This window comes from Stegostoma tigrinum, chromosome 43, assembly GCF_030684315.1.
Source record: "Stegostoma tigrinum isolate sSteTig4 chromosome 43, sSteTig4.hap1, whole genome shotgun sequence".
Classification (NCBI taxonomy): Eukaryota; Metazoa; Chordata; class Chondrichthyes; order Orectolobiformes; family Stegostomatidae; genus Stegostoma; species Stegostoma tigrinum.
Window position 1 is genome coordinate 6,579,837 of NC_081396.1, and position 20,715 is coordinate 6,600,551.

Sequence of the window (20,715 nt, forward strand, 5' to 3'; positions counted from 1 at the left end):
CTGAGGCTGGGTGGGGTGTACGGGAGTGTGGGTGAGACCCTGAGGCTGGGTGGGGTGTACGGGAATGTGGGTGAGGGTGTGAGGCTGGGTGGGGTGTACGGGAATGTGGGTGAGGGTGTGAGGCTGGGTGGGGTGTACGGGAATGTGGGTGAGGGTGTGAGGCTGGGTGGGGTGTACGGGAATGTGGGTGAGAGCCCGAGGCTGGGTGGGGTGTAAGGGAGTCTGGGTGAGAGCCCGAGGCTGTGTGGGGTGTACGGGAATGTGGGTGAGGGTGTGAGGCTGGGTGGGGTGTACGGGAATGTGGGTGAGAGCCCGAGGCTGGGTGGGGTGTACGGGAATGTGGGTGAGGGTGTGAGGCTGGGTGGGGTGTACGGGAATGTGGGTGAGAGCCCGAGGCTGGGTGGGGTGTACGGGAATGTGGGTGAGGGTGTGAGGCTGGGTGGGGTGTACGGGAGTGTGGGTGAGAGCGTGAGGCTGGGTGGGGTGTACAGGAATGTGGGTGAGGGTGTGAGGCTGGGTGGGGTGTACGGGAGTGTGGGTGAGGGTGTGAGGCTGGGTGGGGTGTACGGGAATGTGGGTGAGGGTGTGAGGCTGGGTGGGGTGTACGGGAATGTGGGTGAGAGCCCGAGGCTGGGTGGGGTGTAAGGGAGTCTGGGTGAGAGCCCGAGGCTGTGTGGGGTGTACGGGAATGTGGGTGAGGGTGTGAGGCTGGGTGGGGTGTACGGGAATGTGGGTGAGAGCCCGAGGCTGGGTGGGGTGTACGGGAATGTGGGTGAGAGCCTGAGGCTGGGTGGGGTGTACGGGAGTGTGGGTGAGAGCCTGAGGCTGGGTGGGGTGTACGGGAGTGTGGGTGAGAGCGTGAGGCTGGGTGGGGTGTACGGGAATGTGGGTGAGAGCGTGAGGCTGGGTGGGGTGTACGGGAGTGTGGGTGAGAGCCTGAGGCTGGGTGGGGTGTACGGGAGTGTGGGTGAGAGCCTGAGGCTGGGTGGGGTGTACGGGAATGTGGGTGAGAGCCTGAGGCTGGGTGGGGTGTACGGGAGTGTGGGTGAGAGCGTGAGGCTGGGTGGGGTGTACGGGAATGTGGGTGAGAGCCTGAGGCTGGGTGGGGTGTACGGGAGTGTGGGTGAGAGCGTGAGGCTGGGTGGGGTGTACGGGAATGTGGGTGAGAGCGTGAGGCTGGGTGGGGTGTACGGGAGTGTGGGTGAGAGCCTGAGGCTGGGTGGGGTGTACGGGAATGTGGGTGAGAGCCTGAGGCTGGGTGGGGTGTACGGGAGTGTGGGTGAGAGCCTGAGGCTGGGTGGGGTGTACGGGAGTGTGGGTGAGAGCCTGAGGCTGGGTGGGGTGTACGGGAATGTGGGTGAGAGCGTGAGGCTGGGTGGGGTGTACGGGAGTGTGGGTGAGAGCCTGAGGCTGGGTGGGGTGTACGGGAGTGTGGGTGAGGGCGTGAGGCTGGGTGGGGTGTACGGGAGTGTGGGTGAGAGCGTGAGGCTGGGTGGGGTGTACGGGAGTGTGGGTGAGAGCCTGAGGCTGGGTGGGTGTACGGGAATGTGGGTGAGGGTGTGAGGCTGGGTGGGGTGTACGGGAGTGTGGGTGAGGGTGTGAGGCTGGGTGGGGTGTACGGGAATGTGGGTGAGGGTGTGAGGCTGGGTGGGGTGTACGGGAGTGTGGGTGAGAGCGTGAGGCAGGGTGGGTTGTACGGGAATGTGGGTGAGGGTGTGAGGCTGGGTGGGGTGTACGGGAGTGTGGGTGAGAGCCTGAGGCTGGGTGGGGTGTACGGGAGTGTGGGTGAGAGCCTGAGCCTGGGTGGGGTGTACGGGAGTGTGGGTGAGAGCGTGAGGCTGGGTGGGGTGTACGGGAATGTGGGTGAGAGCGTGAGGCTGGGTGGGGTGTACGGGAGTGTGGGTGAGAGCCTGAGGCTGGGTGGGGTGTACGGGAGTGTGGGTGAGAGCGTGAGGCTGGGTGGGGTGTACGGGAATGTGGGTGAGAGCGTGAGGCTGGGTGGGGTGTACGGGAGTGTGGGTGAGAGCCTGAGGCTGGGTGGGGTGTACGGGAATGTGGGTGAGAGCGTGAGGCTGGGTGGGGTGTACGGGAGTGTGGGTGAGAGCCTGAGGCTGGGTGGGGTGTACGGGAATGTGGGTGAGAGCCTGAGGCTGGGTGGGGTGTACGGGAGTGTGGGTGAGAGCGTGAGGCTGGGTGGGGTGTACGGGAATGTGGGTGAGAGCGTGAGGCTGGGTGGGGTGTACAGGAGTGTGGGTGAGAGCCTGAGGCTGGGTGGGGTGTACGGGAATGTGGGTGAGAGCCTGAGGCTGGGTGGGGTGTACGGGAGTGTGGGTGAGAGCCTGAGGCTGGGTGGGGTGTACGGGAGTGTGGGTGAGAGCCTGAGGCTGGGTGGGGTGTACGGGAATGTGGGTGAGAGCGTGAGGCTGGGTGGGGTGTACGGGAGTGTGGGTGAGAGCCTGAGGCTGGGTGGGGTGTACGGGAGTGTGGGTGAGGGAGTGAGGCTGGGTGGGGTGTACGGGAGTGTGGGTGAGAGCCTGAGGCTGGGTGGGGTGTACGGGAGTGTGGGTGAGAGCGTGAGGCTGGGTGGGGTGTACGGGAGTGTGGGTGAGAGCGTGAGGCTGGGTGGGGTGTACGGGAGTGTGGGTGAGGGTGTGAGGCTGGGTGGGGTGTACGGGAGTGTGGGTGAGGGTGTGAGGCTGGGTGGGGTGTACGGGAGTGTGGGTGAGAGCGTGAGGCTGGGTGGGGTGTACGGGAGTGTGGGTGAGGGTGTGAGGCTGGGTGGGGTGTACGGGAGTGTGGGTGAGGGTGTGAGGCTGGGTGGGGTGTACGGGAATGTGGGTGAGGGTGTGAGGCTGGGTGGGGTGTACGGGAGTGTGGGTGAGAGCGTGAGGCTGGGTGGGGTGTACGGGAATGTGGGTGAGGGTGTGAGGCTGGGTGGGGTGTACGGGAGTGTGGGTGAGGGTGTGAGGCTGGGTGGGGTGTACGGGAGTGTGGGTGAGAGCGTGAGGCTGGGTGGGGTGTACGGGAATGTGGGTGAGGGTGTGAGGCTGGGTGGGGTGTACGGGAGTGTGGGTGAGGGTGTGAGGCTGGGTGGGGTGTACGGGAGTGTGGGTGAGAGCGTGAGGCTGGGTGGGGTGTACGGGAATGTGGGTGAGAGCGTGAGGCTGGGTGGGGTGTACGGGAGTGTGGGTGAGGGTGTGAGGCTGGGTGGGGTGTACGGGAGTGTGGGTGAGAGCGTGAGGCTGGGTGGGGTGTACGGGAGTGTGGGTGAGAGCGTGAGGCTGGGTGGGGTGTACGGGAGTGTGGGTGAGAGCGTGAGGCTGGGTGGGGTGTACGGGAATGTGGGTGAGAGCGTGAGGCTGGGTGGGGTGTACGGGAATGTGGGTGAGGGTGTGAGGCTGGGTGGGGTGTATGGGAGTGTGGGTGAGACCCTGAGGCTGGGTGGGGTGTACGGGAATGTGGGTGAGGGTGTGAGGCTGGGTGGGGTGTACGGGAGTGTGGGTGAGACCCTGAGGCTGGGTGGGGTGTACGGGAATGTGGGTGAGGGTGTGAGGCTGGGTGGGGTGTACGGGAATGTGGGTGAGAGCGTGAGGCTGGGTGGGGTGTACGGGAATGTGGGTGAGGGTGTGAGGCTGGGTGGGGTGTATGGGAGTGTGGGTGAGACCCTGAGGCTGGGTGGGGTGTACGGGAATGTGGGTGAGGGTGTGAGGCTGGGTGGGGTGTATGGGAGTGTGGGTGAGACCCTGAGGCTGGGTGGGGTGTACGGGAGTGTGGGTGAGACCCTGAGGCTGGGTGGGGTGTACGGGAATGTGGGTGAGGGTGTGAGGCTGGGTGGGGTGTACGGGAATGTGGGTGAGAGCCTGAGTCTTGGCGGGGAGCGGGTGAGGAACTGTAGCATATTCCTGCCGAGTGGACACACGTGCATTTGAACCGAAGAGGGCCCTGGGCACACCATGCAGTGACCTGGATAATATGCAGCAAATATTACCTGAACCGACCACTGGAGCACAACTGCCACCGGGCATCCTCGTCACAGCAGCGCACATCCGGACCTGTCGAACACGATCTGGAACAGAATGGAAATGACCGTGAGGAAAATCCCATTCACCGACTCACTCCTTTCCAAATCTTCCAACCCGGCCCCTCGCCAAGGCAGAGGTTTGCAGAGAGACACAGAGACAGAGCGTGGGGATGCGAGGGATGGACATGAACCTAGGCCCGCAATCTTCTGCCAGCTAGACAGAGGAGGTGGCAGCGAGCCTTTCCTGAGCACTGGAGGTGCAATGGCAGCTGTGCTCGAGGTGATACGACCGTCAGCCTGCTGAAGGGAGGGTGACTTACACATCGAGAGAGGGACATTACGCCTGACCAGAGGGCCCTGCAGCGGCTGGTTCAGGTCTTTGTTGATGGCGATGAAGGCTGTTTGGGAGGAGACGATGTTCGCCTGCGTGCTGATCTGAACAATACGCTCCTTCGTGTCCTTCGCGTCTCGCTCAGATCCGGACTCCAATGCCTCTATCATCTTCTTGGCGGCCAGCCGGTGGATGGTGGACCTGGCGGAAGAGCAGAAGAGAGGTCTTGGAAATGGGTGAGGTGTAGAAGGCAATGGCTGAATGGACACCTCACACCAGGGGTCCAGGCCGAGACGTTCCCTCCAAGCGGGGGAACACATCGGTGCCGAGGGACGTTCGGCCTCGGATCTTCGGGGAATTGTTGTCCAAGGCAGACTCCGGGGTACACAGAAAAGCAGAGTCGCCAATCACGTTCCACGGCATGGGGCCGGCCTTAACCAGAGTCGCAGGTTCATGTCTCAGGACAGGACTCCACTGCACTGTACACACACACACACACACACACACACACACACACACACACACACACACACACACACACACACACACACACACACACACACACACACACACACACACACACACACACACACACGCGCGCGCGCGCACTCACACTCACACGGGGAGGATTTGTATTTGGAGATGCATTCCATTTTGTTGAAAAAGCACACAATTTATAAACAGTGAGTCAATGTGGCGTTTTATAAATTCCTACTTTAGAAATAAAACCAGTCTGACTCCAAACCAAAACACAAACAGATATTAACGAGGCCTCACACCTATCACGCACTGTCTGACCTAAAATGTCGCCTGTGCTTTACATTTTTAAAACGTTTAGTTCTGTCAGGGCGGCGACTTGAAAGGAATTTGGGAATTTACGTAAACACATTAATCAATTAAAACTTAAAGATTTAAGATTTAACAGCATCTTAGGTTTGTTTAGTACATCCTCATCAGCGGTGTGACCCTTTAATCTTGTCCTTATAAATTGTGTGTCTGATAGCACCTCGCTCAGTGGAGCCTGAAGGAGCAGTGAGGCGAGGAAAGCTTGTGTTTTCCAATAAACCTGTTGGACTGTAGCTTGGCGTCGTGTGATTTCTGACACAATGCCTGGAATCATTGTTTTGTTGCACTGCAGAGAGAGGGGCTCACTGCCTGTGCAGTACCTGGTGTGTGGTTAAGCTCACTTGTGACCTTGAATTTTAACACAGCCCACAAATTGGCAATATATTCTAATACATTTATAAGTAAGGAAATCGTAAATAACGAATATTCTTTAGGTGGTGGGAGGAGGCAATGTGCCCAGTCTGTGGGAACGTGTGAATTCCCTCTGCAACCCAGGGCAAACAGTAAGAGGCAGCAAACAGATTTGGCTTACGAGCAGGCAGTCCCGCCATTTAAGCTCAGCAGCTCTGAAGGTACTCAGCTTTCACAGAAACAGCCACGAGGGAGGGGGGTGTACCGAATGGAAAAGAGAAATCTCAGAGGTTATAATCGCCGGATTGTTACCGGAGCTGTGTGCGATCTGGCAAAGGGGAAGCATTAAATGCAGATTAAAAGGAAGTAACTGTGTGAGGTCAGTGATCAAACAACGATGAGTCAGAATACAGGAGGCAGATAGAGGGCTTGGTGACATGGTGCAATGAGAAGAACCTCTCCCTCGGTGTCGGCTACACAAAAGAACTGGTCGTCGACTTCAGAAAGAAAGCAGGAGGGCACATCCCCGTCTACACTGACAGAGCAGAGGCTGAGAGAGGGGACAGGGACGTTCCGGGGAGGGACATTAACCGACGATCTGCTCTGGGCGTCCCACCGAGTCAAGAAATCACAGCAGTGCCTCTTCTTCCTCAGGCGGCTCAGGAAATTCGGCATGTCCGTAGGGAGCCCCACCAACTTCCCACAGAAGCACCACTGAAAGCATACTGTCCGGGTGCATCACGTCCCTGGTACGGCAACTGCTCTACCCAGGGCTGTAAGAAACCACAGATGTGGGAATGCATGGCCCAGACCGTCATGGAAGCCAACTGCCCTTCAATGGAGATAACGCAGTGTGGGGCTGGGTGAACACAGCCGGCCAAGCAGCGTCAGAGGGGCAACGAGGCTGACGTTTCGGGCCTAGAACCTGCTTCAGAAATAGGGGAGGTGAAGGGGGTTCTGAAATACATAGGGAGAGAGGGGGGAGGCGGATAGAAGATGGATAGAGGAGAAGACTGGTGGAGAGGAGACAGGCAGATCAAAGACAGACAGGGGATGGAGCCAGTAAAGGTGAGTGTAGGTGGGGAGGTAGGGAGGGGATAGGTCAGTCCAGGGAGGACAGACAGGTCAAGGGGGCGGGATGAGGTTAGTAGGTAGGAAATGGGGGTGGAAGGAAGGGATAGGTGGGAGGAAGGACAGGTTAGGGAGGCCCAGACGAACTGGGCTGGTTTTGGGATGCGGTGGGGGAAGGGGAGATTTTGAAGCTGGTGAAGTCCACATTGATACCATTGGGCTGCAGGGTTCCCAAACGGAATATGAGTTGCTGTTCCTGCAACCTTCGGGTGGCATCATTGTGGCACTGCAGGAGGCCCAGGATGGACATGTCATCTGAGGAATCTCCTGCCTGCTCCTGTGGAGCAGACGAGGGAGTCATGGAGAGAGTGGTCCCTCCGGAAAGCAGATAAGGGTGTGGATGGAAAAATGTCTTGGGTGGTGGGGTCGGATTGTAGATAGCGGAAGTGTCGGAGGATGATGCTTTGGAGCTGGAGGTTGTTGGGGTGGTCCGTGAGGACGAGGGGCAAACTGTTTTGGTTGTTATTGTGAAGAGGGGGTAAGAGGGATGAGTTGGAGGAAATGCAGGAGACACGGTCGAGGGCGTTCTCAACCACTGTTGGGGGGCAGGTTGTGGTCCTGAAAAAATGAGGACAACTGAGATGTTCAGGAGTGGAATGCCTCATCCTGGGACCAGACGTGGCGGAGGCGGAGGAATTGGAAATAGAGGATGGAATTTTTGCAGGAAGATGAGTGGGAAAAGGTGTATTCTAGGTAGCTGTGGGAGACAGTGGGCTTGAAATGGATATCGGTTTCCAGGTGATTGCCTGAGATGGAGACAGAGACGTCCAGGAAGGAGAGAGAGGTATCAGAGATGGTCCAGGTGAACTTAAGGTTGGGGTGGAAGGTGTTGGTGAAGTGGATGAACTGTTCGAGCTCCTCGTGGGAGCACAAGGCGGCGCTGATACAGTCATCAATGTAACGGAGGAAGAGGTGGGGTTTGGAGCCTGTGTAGGTGCGGAAGAGGGACTGTTCCACGTAACCTACAAAGAGGCAGGCATAGCTGGGGCCCATGTGGGTACCCATGGCCACCCCCTTAGTCTGTAGGAAGTGGGAGGGATTGAAGGAGAAGTCGTTGAGGGTGAGGACGAGTTCGGCTAGGCAGGTGAGGGTGTCGGTGGAGGGGGACTGGTCGGGCCTGTGGGACAGGAAGAAGTGGAGAGCCTTGAGGCCATCTGCATGAGGAATACAGGTGTATAGGGACTGGACGTCCATGGTGAAAATGAGGTGTTGGGGGCCAGGGAATTGGAAGTTCTGGAGGAGGCGGAGGGCGGTGTCACGGATATAGGTAGGGAGTTCCTGGACTACAGGGGAGAAAATGGAGTCCAGATAGGTAGAGATGAGTCCGGTGGGGCAGGAGCAGGCGGAGACAATAGGTCGACCAGGGTAGGCAGGTTTGTGGATTTTGGGAAGGAGATAGAAGTGGGCCGTGTGGGGTTGGGGAACAATGAGGTTGGAGGCTGTGGGTGGGAGGTCACCTGAGGTGGTGAGGTTGTGGATGGTTTGGGAGATGACGGTTATGTGGTGTACCGTATCTGCTGTTCCCATTGTGGCTTCCTCTACATTGGGGAAACCAAGCGGAGGCTTGGGGGCCGCTTTGCAGAACACCTACACTCGGTTCGCAATAAACAACTGCACCTCCCAGTCGCAAACCATTTCAACTCCCCCTCCCATTCTTTAGATGGCATGTCCATCATGGGCCTCCTGCAGTGCCACAATGATGCCACCCGAAGGTTGCAGGAACAGCAACTCATATTCCGCCTGGGAACCCTGTAGCCTAATGGTATCAACGTGGGCTTCACAAGCTGCAAAATCTCCCTCATGCTACCACATCCCAAAACCAGCCCAGCTCATCCCCGCCTCCCTAACCTGTCCTTCCTCCCACCTATCCCTTTCCTCCCACCTCAAGCCCCTCCACCATTTCTGAAGAAGGGTCCAGGCTGGAAACATCAGCTTTCCTACTCCTCTGATGCTGCTTGGCCTGCTGTGTTCATCCAGCTCTACACCTTGTTATGGCAAACAGATCCTCCCCCGTTTAAGGAGAAGAGGTGGAAGCCGGAGAAAACGGGGACCTGCATGCCCAGGTGGCTCCACATTTGTCGAGAGAACGTGTTCGAATCGATCACAAAAGGGATGACACCCGCGCAGGTAATAAAAGCTCACGGTGAGTGGGAAGGGGCTTTTGTCGGGGGGGGGGGTGGAATTCACGCTGAGCCCACTTATTGGGATCCTTTGAAGCAGGCACATCTCTGTGGACATATTTTCCTCACATTTCCAGGTGAGATGTGATAAGGTCAAAGGGAAACAAGAGCTCTCGCTACAGGGGTAAGGGACAGGAGGTCGGCTGACCGGGACTGATGCAGCAGATTCAGGAGCGGGTCTCTGTCTGACTGGTGGGTTCTGACAAGGTGGGGTCCCATCCTTGCTGGCACCTCTCTCAACGTTTTTTTTCGACAGTTGACCGCAGCAGCTTAGAAGAGGCGAGTCGAGTGAGGGTGCACAGGTTAAATTCACACGCGCCGCACGAAGAGGGATAGGGGAAGGCGGCTGCGGGCTGAGTGAAGGACAGAAGTCTGGAAAATGGGTGGGGAATGCAGGGGGATGTTCACTTTAGCTGGGGGGTGGGGGGGAATCAAAAGCAGGAGAGGGGGGCATTTGAGTGTTCTAGCACGAGCTACCAAAGGTTCGTACAAACGGCAGCGCGTAGCGGAGACAATAAATGGGACGCTGCTCTTTATCACAAGGGCATCTTAATGTTGGCAGATGAGAGCAGGAGAGGGCTGTTTTCAATCTGCCATTCGATGTCATTTAACATAAAGGCATATCCCCTACATTATTGGCTGTTAGCAATCTCTCGACTCAAGGCTTTAAATATATTCGACGGCTGAGCATCCTCAGGGGGAGCAAAACCAAAAAAAAAGCCTCATCTCAGTCCTAAGCGGCTTCCGTTTTATTTTGAAGTGGTGTCCTCCCGGTCTGCGGGAGACCAAGCTGAGAAGCACATGTCTCAGTTTGCGCAGGTAGGGCCACATCTTGAATACCGTGCGCGGTTTTGGTATCACTATTTACACAGAACATAGGATATTACAGCACAGTACAGGCCCTTCGGCCCTCGATGTTGTGCCAACCTGTCATACCGATCTCAAGCCCATCTAACCTACACTATTCCGTGTACGTCCATATGCTTGTCCAATGACGACTTAAATGTACCTAAAGTTGGCGAATCTACTCCCGTTGCAGGCAAAGCGTTCCATTCCCTTACTACTCTCTGAGTAAAGAAACTACCTCTGACATCTGTCCTATATCTTTCACCCCTCAATTTAAAGCTATGCCCCCTCGTGCTCGCCGTCACCATCCTAGGAAAAAGGCTCTCCCTATCCACCCTATCTAACCCTCTGATTATTTTATATGTTTCAATTAAGTCACCTCTCAACCTTCTTCTCTCTAATGAAAACAGCCTCAAGTCCCTCAGCCTTTCCTCGTAAGACCTTCCCTCCATACCAGGCAACATCCTAGTAAATCTCCTCTGCACCCTTTCTAAAGCTTCCACATCCTTCTTATAATGCGGTGACCAGAACTGTACGCAATACTCCAAGTGCGGCCGCACCAGAGTTTTGTACAGCTTCACCATAACCTCTTCGTTCTGGAACTCAATCCCTCTATTGATAAAAGCTAAAACACTGTATGCCTTCTTAACAGCCCTGTCAACCTGGGGGGCAACTTTCAAGGATCTGTGTACATGGACACTGAGATCTCTCTGCTCATCTACACTGCTAAGAATCTTACCATTAGCCCAGTACTTTGCATTCCGGTTACTCCTACCAAAGTGCATCACCTCACACTTGTCTGCATTAAACTCCATTTGCCACCTCTCAGCCCAGCTCTGCAGCTTATCTATGTCTCTCTGCAACCTACAGCATCCTTCGTCACTATCCACAACTCCACCGACCTTAGTGTCGTCTGCAAATTTACTAACCCATCCTTCTACGCCCTCATCCAGGTCATTTATAAAAATGACAAACAGCAGTGGACCCAACACCGACCCTTGCGGTACACCACTAGTAACTGGTCTCCAGGATGAATATTTCCCATCAACTATCACCCTCTGTCTTCTTTCAGCAAGCCAACTTCCGATCCAAACTGCTATATCTCCCACCATCCCATTCCTCCGCATTTTGTACAATAGCCTATTGTGGGGAACCTTATCGAACGCCTTGCTGAAATCCACATACACCACATCAACCGGTTTACTCTCATCTACCTCATCTTTGAGGAAAGACGGTCAGGCAGCTCAGAGACTTATGTGAAGGACACCCAGGCTGAGCAGGTTGAGGAGCCGAGGTGTTTGCGCATTGGAGCTTATATGAATGAGGGGGTGACCTGACTGAAATAAGTCCCACCGACAGACTCTATCGCAGGTGTCAGGACATTGCGCCGACAGGATCCCAGATTTGGGATCTCGGCTACGATACTGAAGCGGTGAGGTGGGGACAGTTACCTCACAGATTTCCCGGGCTGTAGTTTGAACCGGATGCTGTTTTGCACATGCTCTTCTCCCAGGGAATATTTCAGGAACATCGCACCTTCCAGACTGGGGTCAAGCTGGGGGAGGTGAGGAGCACAGGTTAACATCATAGAGCAAGGAACATTACACTTTACTACAGTCCCTGCCTTCCCAGCACGGGAAACCCCACTGTCCCTACCTTCCCAGCCCAGAAAATCCCAGTTCCCCTTTCCTCCCAGCACGGGAAACCCCGCAGACCGTAAATTTTCAACACAGACGTTCAAACACTTCCCCCTTTTAAAAGGATCTGCACAGGAAGACTCTGTCTCTAACCCTAATGGAGAGACTCTCTCTGCAGCAGGGGTCCCTGACGGAGAGACTCCCTCTCTAATAGGAGGGCGGGGGGGTCTCTGACACAGAGGCTGATAAAGTTTATTTTCTGCACTGCCCTGTGGCAGTCAGACCCCGTTGCCCTGGGTTCACCCTTGGCCCAGCTGGGTGAGGGCCCAGGTGGGAAGTCCTGCCCTCCTCCAGTCCCGGGCGGGGGGGTCCGCTCCTCACCTTCCCCTTCAGCTGTGCGTAGATGATGGACCGCTGACCATTGAAGATGACGGTGGGCGGCTGGGATAACAGGACAGCCTCCAGTCCAGCTGGCAGCTCCCAGTCAATGCTCAGGCCTGAAGCAGCAGGCTGCAGAGCAAACTTTAAACTCTGAAGCACCTACAGAGAGTGAGAGAGAGACACACACACATTTCAACAGTATTTTTCACTCCCGCAGGACAACCCACAACACTTCAATCTCCACGCGAAGGGCCTCTGTTACCGTCTGGCCCCTGGTGGAGCGCAATCCCATTTCTACACAGCACGATCCCATAATCAACTGTCACTGGATATCAGCCACGTTGGCAGAGGAGACGTATGTCAGACCAGGGAGAACTCCCGTACTGCTGGGAGGGTGGATGGGCCTTTAACTTCTCTGTTTCATGTTCGCAAACAGACATTGGTAGATTTCCATTTCATTTGTATAACTCAGGCAGTTTGAAAGCAGGTCTTACTTCTTTTGCATTACAATCCCGCAAACACTGCTTTGTCTGACAAAGCAAAGAAGAGGCCACAGATAAACGTGAGGCGCTGCACTAAAAGTGCTTTAGGGAAGGCACAGCAGGGCAGGACTTGTGCACTGAATGATAAGGTCCCGGGGAGTGTTGCTGAACAGAGACCCCGGGGGGAGCAGGGACATAGTTCCTGGAAAGTGGAGCTGCAGGTAGACAGGGCGGTGAGGGCGCTGTTCGGGACGCTCGCCTTTATGGGTCAGTGCGTTGAGTACAAGGAGTCGGGAGGGTCGTGTTGGGGCTGTACAGGGACATTGGTCAGGGCCGCTTTAGGAATTAATTCTGGTCTCCCTGCAATGGGAAGGATGATACACAGAATTGTACAGTGCATTATGTTGTGCTGAACATGATGCCAAATTAAACTAAATCCTTCTGCCTGCCCTTGGTCCATATCCCTCCATTCCTTACAAAGCCAGGTGTTTCTCTAAAAGCCCCTTAAATGCCCCGAATATATCTGCCTCCACCACCAGCCCTGGCAGCATGTTCCAGACTCCAACTATTCTGTGTAAAAAAAAACCTTATCCTTCATATCTCCTTTGAACTTTCCCCCTCTCATCTTAAATGCATTCCCCCAGTATTAGACATTCTAACTCTTGGGAAAAAAGATTCTCACTGTCAAACCTATCTATGCATCCCATAATTTTATAGTCTATCAAGTTTCTGCTTCCCCAGGGAAAACAACGTGAGTTTTTCTAGCCTCTCCTTATTGTTCATACCCTCTAATCCAGGAAGCATCCTGGCAAACCTCTTCTGCACCCGCTCCAAAGCCGCCACATCCTTCCTGTAATGTAGCCACCAGAATTTAACGCAACACTCTAACTGTGGCCTGACCAAAGCTGCAACAGGACATCCTGACTCTTGTACTCAATTCCCCGACCATTAAAGGCAAGCATGCCATACGCCTTCTTTACCACCCTATCTACTTGAGTGGCCACTTTCAGGGAGCAATGAATTTGAATCCCAAGGTCCCTCTGTATGTACAACAATGCCGTTAACTGTATACTTTGCCCTCACATTCGATCTCCCAAAGAGCAGCTCCTCGCACTTACCTGGATTAAACCTCATCTGCCATTTCAACATCCACATCAGCAACTGATCTATATCCCACTGTATCCTTTGACAATCTTCTACGCCATCCGGAAGTCCATTGGTCTTTGTGTCATCTTGAAACTCACGAAGCCACACATCTACATTTTCATCCAAGTCATTCATATGTATATCACAAACAGCAGAGGCCCCAGTACGGGTCCCTACAGGACACCACTAGTCATGGTCCTCCAGCCAGAAAAGCACCCTTCCACCACCACCCTCTGCCTTCTATGGGCAAACAAATTCGGAATCCAAACGGCCAAGTCACTGTGCATCCCATGTACGTTAATCTTCTGGATGAGTCTACTGAGGGACCTTGTCAAAAGCCTGACTGAAATCCATGTAAACAACATCCACCGCTCTACCCTCATCGATCACCTTCATCACCTCCTCAAAAAATTCAGTCAAGTTAATAAGGTATGATCTGCCTTGCACAAAGCCATTTACCAAATGCACATTAAGGGAGCGGCGATGGCCTAGGTGGCATTGTTGCCAGACTCTTAATCCTGAGGCCCAGGTAATGTTCTGGGGCCCTGGGCTCGAATCCCGCCAGGGCAGACGGTGGAATTTGAATTCAATAAAACATCTGGAAGGTAATGATGGCCATGAACCTGTTGTCAATTCTCAGGGGAAACAAAACCCATCTGGTTCACTAATGTCCTTCAGGGAAGGATACTGCCACCCTGATCTGGTCAGGCGTCAGAGGTTGGGAGTTCTGCAGCAAGTCACTCACCTCTCGACTCTTCCCCCAAAGCCCTGTCCCGCCATCAACAAGGCACACAGCCAGGAGTGTGACGGGATACTGGTCTGGCCGACATGCTGCTCCAGACCCCGCAGCGATGTGGCTGACTCTCTGGGCAACTAGGGATGGGCAAGAAATGCTGGCGCGGCCAGCAACACCCTCATCCCGTGAATGAATAAAGGAAGTAAATGCCATCCTTCAGAAGCCATGTGCTTCAGTGCAGTCCAGCTCCCCAGCTGAAAAATTAGTTGGCAACACTTTGACCTCCCTCTGTGTTATTAAATCTTAAACATGGAACGGGAATAAGGGCAGTAGCTATGTGAAACAAAACTAGGGGCTTTGCGTGTATACAACAGCAAAATACCAGCAGATCCAGCAAAGAATTTTATATGAAATATCTATACCCAAGAAATGGTTTGAACGCAGTACGCAGTACTATTGAGGAGACTAGCGCTGATGTAAGTAAGTGGAAGGTAGGTTAGTACATATGGAAGAAAAGTATAGAGGGTTATGCTGATAAGGTGAGAGAGACGAAGCCTATACTTTATAAACCTCTGTAAGGTTACCCCTCAACCTCCCACCCTCCAGTAAATAAAGCCCCAGCCTATCCTGCCTCTCCCTGTAACTCAAACCCTCCATACCCCGCCAACACCCTGGTAAATCTCTTCTGAACCCTCTCCAGTTTAATCATATCCTTCCTGTAATGGAGCGGCCAGAACGGGACACAGTGCTCCAGAAGAGGCCTCACCCACACCCCTGTACAACCTCAGCCTGACATCCCAGCTTCTGCACTCAAACGTCTGAGCGCTGAAAGCAAGCGTGTTGAATGTGTTCTTAACTCCCCTGTCTGCCTGGACACAAACTCCAACGAATTATGGACCTGAGCCCCTAGACTCTGCTTCTGTGCTGCATGACCCTATAAAAAGCTGTGACAAAGCTGTCTGTCTTTAGCGATCTTTAAGCTTTGTCATACCAAGAAGTTACTAAGAAGCAGTAGCTCACAAAGTCTGCTTTATCATTTACGATTTCATGACAGCAATCATCTGCTTATTACACTGCTGCTCGAGTACTGAAGCAGTCCACGTCCAAATGCAACAAAATCTGGATAATATTGATGCTTGGGCTGACAAGTGGCAAGTGACCAGCTCCAATCCAAGCCAATCTAACCACTGCCCCCTTGACATTCCATGGCATTACCATCACTCAATTCCACACCAACCCCCCGGCCCCGCCGCGCCCAACTATCAACATCCTGCGGGTTACAATTGGCCAGAAACTCCATTGGACTCACCACACAAACTCGTGGCTGCAGGAGCAGGTTGGAGGCCAGGAATCCTGCAGCGAGTCGCTCCACTCCTGTCTCCCCATATCCCCCCTGCCCCCCACCAAAGCCCTGTCCCACCATCAACAAGGCACATAGTCAGGCCAGCGATGGGATACTCTCCACTTGCTCCTGGATTGGGGGGTGGGGGGGGGCAGCTCCGGCCACACTCAAGGAGCTCCACACTGTCCAGGGATAAAGCAGCACGCCCCCACCACCACTTGATCGGCACCACATCCATAAACACCTGCTCCCCCCCCACCCACCGCTCAGGCACAGCCGCAGCAGTGTGTACTATCTGCAAGACGCCCTGCAGAGCCTCACCAAGGCTCCTCAGGCAGCATCTTCCAAACCACCCCCCCACTGCCCCTCTACCCTCCAGAAGGACAAGGGGGGGGGCAGCAACTACATGGGAACACCAGCCCCCTGTGGGATCCCCTCACTCCGAGCCACTCCCCATCCCGACTTGGAAATATATCGGCTGTTCCTTCAGTGTGGCTGAAGAAACTGATATGGCCCTGGCTGAAGGACTGGGGGCTCACCTCTCCAGTCACTGTTAGTGTTTGGGAAATAACTTCAGTCGCCGTCCAAGCTCAGGGTTAATCCCCAGCTCCCCCTGGCCTGGTTGGCCACAGGCACCCTCAGAAATGCTGCCTACCTTGGGCTGCATCCTCTCCTTGCCGGTGATGAACTCAGCATTCCCAGAGGCAGCCTTGGCGATGCCTTTGATGAGCTGGGTCGAGGCCCCCTCACCGATCCCAAAGGCAAAGCACCTGGAAAGGAGGGGCCAGTCAGATTATGTACAGTAGGACAGCCGGGAGGGGAGAGGAGTGCCGTGACAGAATGGGATCAAAGGGCTATGCGGTCTCAATGACCAGGCCTTCTCCAGTTCCTGCAATCGAAGTTTTTTGCTGCAGTAGGGCTTGAGAGGGAAGATCTTTGTATTGCCATCTCATACACAGTCTCATTCATCCCACTGCTCTGGTTAGCGCTGCTGCCTCACAGCATCAGGGACCCAGGTTCAATCCCAACCTCGGGCGAATGTCTGTGCGGAGTTTGCACATTCTCCCCGTGTCTGTGTGGGTTTTCTCCGAGGGCTCCAGTTTCCTCCTACAGGCCAGGGGTGTGCAGGTTTGGGTGGGTTTCCCATGCAAAATCACCCACAGTGCCTAGGAATTTGCATGTTAGGGTGGGTTAACCTTGTGAAATTACCCATTGTGCCCAGGGATGTGCGGGGTTGGGGGGGTTAGCCGTGGGAAATTACCCATAGTGCACAGGGATGTGCGGGTTAGGGTCAGTTAACCATGAGAAATTACCCATAGTTTCCAGGGATGTGCAGACTAAAGTGGGTTAGCCAGGGGAAATTACCCATAGTGCCCAGGGATGTGCGGGTTAGGGTGGGTTAGCCGTGGGGAATTACCCATAGTGCACAGGGATGTGCGGGTTAGGGTCGGTTAACCGTGGGGAATTACCCATAGTGCACAGGGATGTGCGGGTTAGGGTGGGTTAGCCGTGGGGAATTACCCATAGTGCACAGGGATGTGCGGGTTAGGGTCGGTTAACCGTGGGGAATTACCCATAGTGCACAGGGATGTGCGGGTTAGGGTCGGTTAACCATGAGAAATTACCCATAGTTTCCAGGGATGTGCAGACTAAAGTGGGTTAGCCAGGGGAAATTACCCATAGTGCCCAGGGATGTGCGGGTTAGGGTGGGTTAGCCATGGGGAATTACCCATAGTGCCCAGGGATGTGCGGGTTAGGGTGGGTTAGCCGTGGGGAATTACCCATAGTGCACAGGGATGTGCGGGTTAGGGTGGGTTAGCCGTGGGGAATTACCCATAGTGCACAGGGATGTGCGGGTTAGGGTCGGTTAACCGTGGGGAATTACCCATAGTGCACAGGGATGTGTGGGTTAGGGTCGGTTAACCATGAGAAATTACCCATAGTGCACAGGGATGTTCAGACTAAAGTGAGTTAGCTGTGGAAAATGAGGGTGATGGGGAGAAGGTCGGGGGTAGTGTGTCTGGCTGGAATGCAGGTTGGACTCTCGGTGTGAACCCGATCGGATGAATGGCCACTCTTCGCACTGTAGTGATTCCACGATTCAATGATCACGTTAACAAAGTGAAGTTTACAGCCAATGAGGCCTCACGTTAAAATGTTGTCCGACTGCAATTGCAGAGGTGCAGCCACCCATGGGTGCTCTGTAAGATCAATGGGCTCAGAATATGTGTCCAGTGGTGATGTCGACTGGGGGCTAAAGATCTGCCTTTGGGGTGGTGGGGAGCCGCCGAGATCTAGCCTCCAAACTCAATTTTCCTCCAACAGTGACCAATGTGGTCTTTACTTGCAGCTGAGAGAAAGCCCTCGGCTCAGCGTCTCATTCAATACCAGCCACTTGGACAATGCCACATGTTCAGCCAAGCAGAACGCAAGGAGTATTCTGGAGAAGCCATTGGTAAGGGGGATCTTTTGGAAAGTTTAGTGAGCATTCACTCCATGGCAATCACTGTGGAACGCACCTTCGAAGAATTGCACCCCAGCTCCCGGACTCCGGGTGTGCCCAGCTGAAGGACGCAGGCCACATGCGACACCTGTGCCCACTGAGAGAGACGCCTGATAGTCTAGATCCTGTTACCTGTGACTGTGGGCATTCTTCCGAACCTCGTCAATCACCATCTTCGTGTTCGACACCTCACCATCGGTGAAAACAAACAGCTGGCACAACAGAGAAAAGAAATTAGTGTGTGAGCGAGCATGCGAGCAGGTTAAGGTGTGTTAGCCATGGGAAATTACCCATAGTGCACAGGGATGAGTGGGTTAGTCGTGGGGAATTACCCATAGTGCCCAGGGATGTGCAGGTTAAGGTGGTTTAGCCATGGGAAATTACCCATAGTGCCCCGGGATGTGAGGGGTTAGGGTGGGTTAGCTGTGGGGAATTACCCATAGTGCCCAGGGAAGTGAGGGGTTAGGGTGGGTTAGCCATGGGAAATTACCCATAGTGCACAGGGATGTGCGGGTCAGGGTGGGTTAGCCGTGGGAAATTACCCATAGTGCACAGGGATGTGCGGGTTAGGGTGGGTTAGCTGTGGGAAATTACCCATAGTGCCCAGGGATATGCAGGTTAAGGTGGGTTAGCCGTGGGGAATTACCCATAGTGCACAGGGATGTGGGGGTCAGGGTGGGTTAGCCATGGGAAATTACCCATAGTGCCCCGGGATGTGAGGGGTTAGGGTGGGTTAGCCGTGGGGAATTACCCATAGTGCCCAGGGAAGTGAGGGGTTAGGGTGGGTTAGCCATGGGAAATTACCCATAGTGCACAGGGATGTGTGGGTCAGGGTGGGTTAGCCGTGGGAAATTACCCATAGTGCCCAGGGATGTGGGGGTTAGGGTGGGTTAGCTGTGGGAAATTACCCATAGGGCCCAGGGATATGCAGGTTAAGGTGGGTTAGCCGTGGGGAATTACCCATAGTGCACAGGGATGTGGGGGTTAGGGTGGGTTAGCCATGGGAAATTACCCATAGTGCACAGGGATGTGCGGGTTAGGGTGGGTTAGCCGTGGGGAATTACCCATAGTGCCCCGGGATGTGAGGGGTTAGGGTGGGTTAGCCGTGGGGAATTACCCATAGTGCACAGGGATGTGCGGGCTAGGGTGGGGCTAGCCATGGGGAGTTACCCACATTCCCCGGGATGTGTGGGTGAGGGTGGGTTAGCCATGGGGGAATTACCCATAGTGCACAGGGATGTGCGGGTTAGGGTAGGTTAGCCGTGGGGAATTACCCATAGTGCACAGGGATGTGCGGGTTAGGGTGGGTTAGCCGTGGGGAATTACCCATAGTGCACAGGGAATTGCGGGTTAGGGTGGTTTGGCGTAGGGAATTACCCATAGTGCACAGGGACGTGTGGGTTAGGGTGGGTTAGCCGTGGGGAATTACCCATAGTGCCCAGGAATGTGCGGGTTAGGGTGGTTTGGCGTAGGGAATTACCCATAGTGCACAGGGACGTGCGGGTTAGGGTGGGTTAGCCGTGGGGAATTACCCATAGTGCACAGGGATGTGCGGGTTAGGGTGGGTTAGCCGTGGGGAATTACCCATAGTGCACAGGGGTTTGGGGGTTAGAGTGGGTTAGCCGTGGGGAATTACCCATAGTGCACAGGGATGTGCGGGTTAGGGTGGGTTAGTCCTGGGGAATTACCCATAGTGCACAGGGATGTGTGGGTTAGGGTGGGTTAGCCGTGGGGAATTACCCATAGTGCACAGGGATGTGCGGGTTAGGGTGGGTTAGTCCTGGGGAATGCAGGGTTACAGGGTAAGGGTGGGTGTGGATGGGACAGTGTTTGGAGGGTCAGTGTAGACTCAATGGGCCAAATAGCCTGCTTCCCCGCTGTATGGATTCTGTGCTCCTCAGTCCACGTTGAAGCTTGATTCAAGACTGCAGTGGGCTTCATCTGAAGGCTGAGAGACCGCTCTGAGGCCCAAGTGCCCTGACTGGGCTCCCAGCACATTCACACTGAACATGTCTTTACCTGCCGTGGGTGCCCTGCCTTACAGGGCCTGCTGTAAATGGCGCTGAGGGGTTGGAGGATCTCTGTGCCGCCCATGTCCGCATCTATACCCTCCAACTTCTTCAGTGCGGTCTTCATCGACTGCTGAGTGTACTCGATGCTCTCGCTGCCGGGAAATGGTGGGATGGGGGTGGGGAAGAGAGAGACAGAGAGAGAGCACACATCTAAGACAGGCCGCGGCAAAGTAAAGCACAGGGTCATGGTGTCATGTGAAACTGCATTCCAGGTCTCTCAACGTGCATTCGTTCAAGCCTTTACTGACCCAACGCCTGATCAGACCCTCCCTCGACACACCGCTGCCCTCAGCCAAGAGATCGGCAAGTTCCTCAGCAGTACCATGAGAACCACTAATAAGGCTCACCATCCCCACCCCACCACGTCATACACCCCTTGCCGAACTCTCTACAGACACTTGCCTGATGAGGAAAACTTGCACTTACGGGAAGAAGGAGTTGAAAGTGCTCCCGAATCCGTAAATGTTGAAGTAACAGCCCAGGGGCAGGCTCTTCAGGAGGAGCAGCAAGGTCTCCTGTCGGAGTAAGAAACAAACAGGGCTGAATGGGACATGCCTCTGTCACACAGTCAGTGACCCTCACCCTGCTGCATAAACAGTGACCCAGTACAGTCACACAGTCAGTAACCCTTACCCTGCTGCATAAACAGTGACCCCGTACAGTCACACAGTCAGTAACCCTTACCCTGCTGCATAAACAGTGACCCAGTA

At 54.8% G+C, this 20,715-nt stretch overlaps 1 protein-coding gene across 3 annotated transcripts in view; it reads right to left on the minus strand.

Annotated features, from left to right (window-relative positions):
• The window catches only part of LOC125449022 (von Willebrand factor A domain-containing protein 5A-like), a 69,339-nt gene that overhangs the window by 19,592 nt on the left and 29,032 nt on the right, over positions 1–20,715 (minus strand). For all 3 annotated transcript variants that reach the window (XM_059641751.1, XM_059641749.1, XM_059641750.1), the window contains exons 8-15: positions 20,432–20,520; positions 19,953–20,097; positions 18,066–18,145; positions 16,086–16,200; positions 11,725–11,883; positions 11,158–11,261; positions 4,342–4,553; positions 3,989–4,066 (exon numbers count right to left, since the gene is read on the minus strand). In XM_059641751.1, the coding sequence (XP_059497734.1) occupies positions 3,989–4,066; positions 4,342–4,553; positions 11,158–11,261; positions 11,725–11,883; positions 16,086–16,200; positions 18,066–18,145; positions 19,953–20,097; positions 20,432–20,520 (982 nt within the window). The remainder of the gene's footprint in view (positions 1–3,988; positions 4,067–4,341; positions 4,554–11,157; positions 11,262–11,724; positions 11,884–16,085; positions 16,201–18,065; positions 18,146–19,952; positions 20,098–20,431; positions 20,521–20,715) is intronic.